The sequence below is a fragment of the Gossypium arboreum genome, chromosome 10 (assembly GCF_025698485.1).
Source record: "Gossypium arboreum isolate Shixiya-1 chromosome 10, ASM2569848v2, whole genome shotgun sequence".
Taxonomy (NCBI): domain Eukaryota; kingdom Viridiplantae; phylum Streptophyta; class Magnoliopsida; order Malvales; family Malvaceae; genus Gossypium; species Gossypium arboreum.
The window spans coordinates 5,287,318-5,295,483 of NC_069079.1; the positions used below are offsets into that span (position 1 = coordinate 5,287,318).

General features: G+C 28.7%; 1 protein-coding gene across 2 annotated transcripts; it reads left to right on the plus strand.

Moving 5' to 3' along the window:
• Positions 1-5,512: 5,512 nt before the first annotated feature.
• On the plus strand, positions 5,513-8,166 carry LOC108487102 (uncharacterized). Of its 2 annotated transcripts, none has more exons than XM_017791337.2 (6): positions 5,513-6,041; positions 6,351-6,444; positions 6,563-6,630; positions 6,725-6,781; positions 7,316-7,558; positions 7,695-8,166. In XM_017791337.2, exons 1-6 carry the CDS (start codon positions 5,937-5,939, stop codon positions 7,767-7,769), a joined length of 642 nt encoding a protein of 213 aa, XP_017646826.1. In that variant the 5' UTR covers positions 5,513-5,936; the 3' UTR covers positions 7,770-8,166. The 2 variants fall into 2 exon arrangements, with proteins under 2 accessions (XP_017646826.1, XP_017646825.1); XM_017791336.2 differs by having other exon boundaries at positions 7,699-8,166.

Here is an 8,166-nt window from a genome sequence, read left to right on the forward strand (position 1 = left end):
TTCACTATTTTATTCAACATGAACTATACTTGAAAATCTATAAACTCTCAAAATATCAACTTAATTTCATCAAAGTCTTGTTCCAAAGCTTCTAAAACATCAAAATTTAAGAAGAAATGACTTAATTGACTTACCAAATTAAACTTTGAGCCTTGAAACCCAAATTTTCCTTTTTCTTTTCCTTTCTTTCTTTCTCCCCTGTTTCTTCTCTGTTTCGTTTGCTTTCATTCTGTTTCTTATGTTTCTTTACTTATTTATATAATATAATATATAATATAATATACTATAATAATAATTTAATATATATTTTAACACATAAAAATCTCATATTTTTATGTTTATGCCGCCTCACTTAGGACAAATGGCATAATTGCCATTTTGGTCCTCTTCATTTTCTTTTAATCTACAATTCAACTTTCATCCTTTATTCAATTTAGTCATTTTTCCTAATTACTCTTAATTAAACTAAATTTACTTAATTAAACTCTAATTAACCACTCAATTGACTTCGTAAATATTTTTAATAAATATTTACGAATCCATTTTTCGAAACGGAGACCCGAAAATACACTTTTTCGGTAACGGTAAAATTCGGGTCGTTACAAAAAGGTAGTGGAAATGGATAGGACAAATTACAAACAGAATTAGACAAATTTTGTAAAAAGAAGACAAAATAATCTAATGCTCAATTGAATTAAGAAAAAGAAAACAAAATGGATAATGGAATTCCAAAATGAAATAGGAATGTAAAGACAATTGATTAATGGATGATTTTCTAAGAACTAAAACCCCCTATTTATATAGATAGGGTTTACTAAAAATAGCTTAAGAAAATTAATATAAAATCTAAAATAATAATAATTAAAAATAAATAAAATTAAAATAAACTTAAAATAGAATTTCCTATTTTTGGCTTTTTACAAAGTCAAATTTATGACTAGTCCTTGGCTTGCTCCATCTTTTCGCTTTGGCCCATTCCAATAATTTTCTTCTAATTTGGCCCCTTTTCAGCTTGCTTTTGATCAATTGCATCCCTGACAAGAATTAAATCATAAGAACACTTAATTAGCAGGGTTCAATTCATCAATAAACCGAATTAAGCACAAAAAATATGCAATTTGACATGTTTATCAGATGCAAAACTGATGGCTGTTGATTCCACCAATATAAACCTACACCTAGTTTGCAAATTAAAGCAGTATAGGGAGTAGGGTCGATCCCACAGAGACTGGAATTACTGAAAATTGTTTGTTTCTTGACCAGATTAGTGTCTGGGCAGATTAGTGTCAACAAGTGTCCTAAAATTGAAATATGTCAACTAAACAATTTCGCTAAATTGAGATTGAATCCCATAATTTGTATGGCATTATTAATTAACTATGCATCAGAAAATTAATAGACAAGATCAAACCTTTTTACGCGAACTAGGATGACAACCCAAGCACCCTATCCCGGTTACTCAGTTCAAACAGTCTTTATTTATTATGAATTTTTTCTCTTTTTTTTTTTTTTTTTTAATTTTATGGGGTGTCCGAATTCAAGTTATCCAAACGTTTTAAAGGAATTGTATTTTAAAATCTTTTTCAAATTTTCAACATTAGGACATTAATTGATCAATACGGTATTAATTTTGGGCATTGCAAGGGTGCAAATCCTTCCTCGCGCGTAACTGACTCCCGAATCCATTTTCTAGTTTTTCATAGACCAAAAATATTGTTTTAATAAACCGAAATGCTTTGTTAAAATGATCAATCACAAGGTGACCCGATCACACCTAAACAAAAAGGATTAGTGGCGTCTCCATTTTCGTTTTAAAGTCGACTTCCGTTTTTCAAAATAAAAATGGTTTCGATACATTGTATCACCAAGACTTGGGAATATGCAAATCAACCACTTATGACAAACAAACCATTTCAATAAAACAGTCATCACTTACCACCAACATACCTTACAACTTAAGCGATGTCATATTGCTCACCTAACAATGATATTAGAAGAAACAAAGGAGACAACCAAGACAACAGCATGCTGTGTGTGATCAATTTATATAAATCCTCTCACTGCCTTATTTCTCGATCATTTCCTTTCTCTGATTTCCGCCTTTCTCCTTCTTCACTAATAGTACAGCTCTTTGCCCAAATAAAATGAGCCATCCATTCCAACAGTAATAAAAGAGGGATAGAGGTAACAATCTCTGAAAGAAAGACACCCAAATTCAATAGCAACATACAGAAATAATTATAGTTCAGCATGCCCTTTTTTTCTTCTCTTTGGGATCACAAAATTTGTTTGTGAATCTCATTAAAATTACTAAAACAAATCTTCTCATCTAACTACCGCATAATAAACCATAAAATTTGTGAAAACTATAAAGCTAAATTTGAAGGCAAATTGTGTTGAAAAACATATTTGTTGCATATACATATGAATAATTTTACTAAAAGTGTAAATGTGATAGTATTCACTTCATTATTTTTTAAAGTAGAGAGGTAGGCAAATGAAATAATATTATTTTATTTTTATTTAGACTAATAAAACATATATAATTTTATTTTTTATTTTTAATGAATTCAGTGTTATATTTTTAACGCAACAAATGGAGGTGATCCAATTTGTTGATTCTACAATGTTATAAAACAAAGGCATGTGATTTCGAGCACCTTCCAATCCAAAAACTTTGTCGGTGTTTATATACACTAGAACCGCTTATCAAATCCACAACTTTCTTCCTTTATTGCAATCTCACTTTTGCTAATTAATGTCCATTTAAATTGGATTTTAGGATTAAATAAAACTAAAAATTAAATGCATTGTTTAAATTATGAGTAAATAAAGATATTTAAATTCATAATTTCATTGAATTAATAATATTAAATTATTTATCATGATATTCTCTCTTTTTTTTTTTTGAGAATTAGTAAAGAATTGACTAATGACACCAACTTAATGAACAACATTATTAATATATACATAAGTTTTGGTCAAGTGATAAAGAAATTTTTATCAAATGTTGGTGGTATGGGTTTAAATCTCAACATCTATAACATTTTTATTTTTAAAAGAGATAAAAGTACCCTTATAATCAAGGGTGAAGTTAGAAAATTTTTGGGAGGTCGAAATTAAATTGTAATTTTTACGATAGTAAAATTCTAATTTTACCATTTTGATAACTTATATCTTTATAATTTTAAATGATTAAATAATATTTTTATCATTTTAGGAAGGCTAAAGTGTAATTTTACCTTTACTATTTTAAAATTTTAAAGGGCCTAAATAAATATATTTATATTTTCATAATAATAAAACTTATTTAAAATGAATCATCATCTATAGCCTCTCCCAATCTATAAATAAGAGAATAGTGCGTTTCAACGCTACAAACCCACGCCTTCTTGTATTGGCAATAATGCTAATACCAATTAAGCTCAAATCTAATCAACATCATATATGTTTTTTGATATCTATTATTACTCATTATTTTATTACTTAAAATCACATTTTCATTTATAATTTTTTCTCATATTAAAATTATAACCTAAATGCATTAATATCAACTGTTAGATATTTTCTGTCAAATTCTAACTAAAACTCATTAATAAAAGTATGAACTTCATTATTATTTTCAGTCAAAGTTTAATTATGGGTTGAATTTTTTATTGTTTTAATATTCTAATTATTAAAATAATTAATTATATTTAATAATTTAAATAATATTACTTTACATTGATTATATAAAATTAAAATTTAAAACTACTAAAAGTAAAAAAAAACAAAAAGAAGAAAAAATCTAATGAATATCCCAAAATTTGGAATGTAAATTTTGGCTGTCTTGTAATAATCTAAGCTGTTAAAACAGTAACAAAAACAAAATGGATCCCAACATATTATTATTATTATTTTTATTTCTTCTAAGATTTTTCTTAGATAATATATTTGACGGTGAGTTTAGATGAGTGATGGGGTGCGGTGCGTTTAGTTTAGTTTATTTTTTTTTTACTTTACAATATCGCTACAGTATCTAATCTCACATCCTCCTCTGTTTTTATACTAATTGCAATTAAACACACCATCTATTCAAACCTACCTTAAATTGTTAATACCCGAATTCTATATCTACTTTTATTATTTATTATAAAGCCTCTAAATCAATTAGTGTTACGGATTAATTGAGTATCAATTCAATTAAAAAACGAGAATATTTTTATTTTACAAAGTGAAATTATTGTTTTGAAAGTATTTGACAATAATAGGGTAATCTTTCGAATTTTATTGATAGACTTCAAAGGTATATATATCTATACAATAGTAGTTACGTAGGAATTAAATTGCTAAAAGATAATATCCCATAATAATATCCTATAATATTATATTAGGAATTAAATTGTTAAGAGATAATATCCTATTATAATATTTTATAACATCCCATAATGAAATCAAATTGTTAAAAAATAATATCACTTAATAATATATTTTATCATTTTATATAGAAAATTAGAAAAACAAACATACGAAATAAAATTTCACATTTATATTTTATTATTCGACCAAAATTTTATATATTATTTATATTTATTTATAAGCATATAATTTTATTTTTCATTCATATGGTATTGTGTAATATTAATTAAAAATTGAAATCAGAAAAAGAAAATATTTTTTAATTATATGTTGTACTCAACAATTATATTTTTCAATAAATATTTGAATATAAAAAATTTTGATTAATTAAAAAATGCCGTCAACAAGGACCCTTTCCAAACTTCATGTCTTCCTCATTTCACAGTAAACAAAAGAAGTTTCTGGAGACACAAATCTGCAAAATATCAACCCTTTTCATAAAATCCTCGCCGTCCATCAAACCCTTAGATATCGCCCGCCATTAAATAAATAAATAAACAAAAGTTGATTTCTTGTATTACTATTTCTTTCATTATTTTATTTTCGTTCACTTTTAAAAATATTCTCATATAATCAAATTCTAAATTGATGCTTAAATTTTAAAGTATTTTAATTTAATTCTTAAAATATTTTTATATCAATTAAGTTCTTCTCTCATTTTAGTTATTAGGTTAGACATTAAATAATCACTTAAAAAATATATTTAAAAATATATTTTAATTGTGACGAATATTAAGATTAAATTTTAAAGAGTCTAATTAAAAATTTTAAAAATTATGAAATAAATTAGAATTTTTAAAAGTTTTAGGAGGATTTAATTAAATATTTTTAAAAAATAAAATATAAGAATTTTAAGAATTTTAGGGACTTCAACCACCATTACTATCCACCTTGTATATCAAAATTATAAATAAGAATATTATAAACAAAATATTTTAATTATGTTTCCTACTATGTCTGATTTGAGATTTAATATTTAAATTTACAAATAAAACACGTAATCGATATAATATTAATACTTTTTGAGATTTAAAAGGAGAAATTAAGCATTTAAACAATAATTAGAAGATGTTGAATGCAATTAAACCACTATATAAATTTATAAAGCTAAAACCATTTTATATATAAATGACCGGTTTCTAGAGTGTTCCTGGGGTCTTTAGCTTTGTAGGAGAGTGAAAGGGAGAGACTCTTTCCTTCCCCTCTCTCTCTCTCTCTCTTGTTCCATAAAATTTTCTCTTAAAAGCTTTTCTTTCACGGAAACATAAGAATAAAAAGGGATTCCGTGTTGCAGTGTTTCCCACACAAAAGATGTAAATCCTAAGTCATGCTTTATAAAAATTCTAGTATTGATATGGATGTTCAATATCATAGGTGGGTTTAGCTTCGTTTCGATTTTTCTAGGTTTGTTAGCTTTAAGTTTTTCGTTGTTTTTGGTACCATAATTAGTCGACAATACCAAGAACTGTTGGGTTTTGTTGGTTTTGAATTGGTTTTTTTTGGGGGGAGGGGTTTGGGGTTTGATTATTTTTTGAAGAATGGCAAGTGGAGGAAAGAAAAACAATGATTTTTATGCAGTTTTGGGGTTGAATAAGGAATGCACTCCAACAGAGCTCAGGACTGCTTATAAGAAACTTGCGCTGGTTAGAGTTTTAGCCATCTTTTCTTTTTTAACCATCTCTCTTTTTAATTCTCCAATTTTCCAAATATTTCAATATTGTGAGGAAGGAAAAAAAAAAGAAAATTTGAATAATCATGCATTTTGAGCCTGAATACCATAATTCAGGCAAAGGCATTGCTTTTGGTTCCTGGGTTTTTGTTGGGGCATTGAAATGAAAGAGGAAAATATGTGTTCAATATGAAGAGAAAAAGAAAAAAAAGTAGAACAGGGAATTATTTTCCGGGAAAATTTATGTTTAAATGCTTTGAAAATTTTGTGTTTGTTGGGACAGAGATGGCACCCTGATCGTTGCTCAGCCTCGGGTAATTCAAAGTTCGTGGAAGAAGCCAAGAAAAAATTCCAGACTATTCAACAAGCTTATTCCGGTTAATATTATTTTTTACTATTATTATTATTATTAATTTTGATTTTATTTTTAAAGTGGGAATTATTGACCTTCATTCACGAGATGCTGTCTGTCTGCCGTGGCTTTTGTCCCAACAGTTCTCTCTGACGCAAATAAGAGGTTTTTATACGACGTTGGAGCTTATGCAAGTGATGATGACGAAAATGTAGTGAAACTCCTTGTCTTAGTTTTAAGGTTTAATCGAAACCAAACCAATGCTTAAACACAAAATCATTACCTTTTCCGTTTGATTTTTGCAGGGAATGGGAGATTTTTTGAACGAAATGGCAGTGATGATGAGCCAGACTAAATCTAATGTAAGCTACTAAGCTTATGTATTTTGGATCCAATTTTACTCTCATTCTTTTTTATGTAAAAATGGATGAGGATTGCTTTTGGAAAATCCTAGGTATTAGCTGTCTTTCTTTTTTCTTTTTAATCTTTTTTTTTTCATGGCACTGCTCTGTTTTTAGAAGGCGAAAGGATCATATAAACAAAATTAATATTATAATAATATAATTTGGGGATTGATCAGATGATTGCTTATCTACTGAGAATCCCATGAAATCCGTTGTAGTTGGGCCCATAATAGGGATTGGCCAATGATCTCCCTGCCTTTTGGGAAGGACAGTTGAAAGGCAGGCTTTTGTGGGTCCTTGGAAAGTGGATTTTTAGTATATTTGTGTCTGTTCATAGCATTCTATCAATCAATGGGGTTTAATTACTATTATTTCATCTTTAATGGTCTTTGAGATTTCAATGTTTAGTGTAGTAATCCTACAGTTTTTGTGACTTGTTACCAATTGTTGTGGACTGTTGATATTGTCTTTGAACATTTTTGGAACCTGTAGAAGAATGGAGAGGAGAGCTTTGAGGAATTACAGGAATTGTTTGAAGAAATGTTCCAAGTGGACATTGATTCGTTCGGGTCTAATGGTCAGCCAACCACGTCCTGTTCTTCTTCATCTTCGTTTGCATCGTACGGTGAAAGTTCTGGCTCCAACAAACGGAATTCCGCTGATATGAGCTCTGGTGAGACTATGCCGGAGAGTGGTTCTAGTTTCAATGTACAATTTCACGGCTTCTGCGTGGGAGTAAGTCCAATGCTACAACCAGATTCGTTGTGTTGTGTCGTTATATTGAAACTGGATTAAGTCGTCTTCTACAAATTACATGCATAGTTAATTCACATGAATGCTATTTTATTTTTTTCTGATTGATGTTTTGAAGACAGGTGCAACACAAGACAGATATGAGGCAACAGAGAGGAGCCAAAGGAGGAATGGTAGGCGGAGCCGGCAGTAGTAGACGGAGAAATGGCAGGAAACAAAAGGTTTCATCCGGCCACGATATTTCTTCCAACGATTGCCGCATTTCCGGTTCATGATAAACACCATTTTTACTAATTGATGAATGTAAATTTATCCTTGACTCAAAACCCAGTAGTGGCTGAGATTTCTCTTCTTTTTGAGCGCCATGGAAAGTGCCAAAGCCGAAACTAGAGCAAGAAGATTAGTTTTGTACGAGAGAAGCGTGATAAAAAATCAAGGCACCATTCGAGTCTGTGACTTTGTCTTCACGGTTTACCATTGTAGCTGTGTGATAAATCATGGCAATGCATTTTCAGTTTATAGCTTTATTATACTCTTTGCTAAAGTACTCTATATTTGCTAATCAATAGATAATCAAACATTGGTCTTTA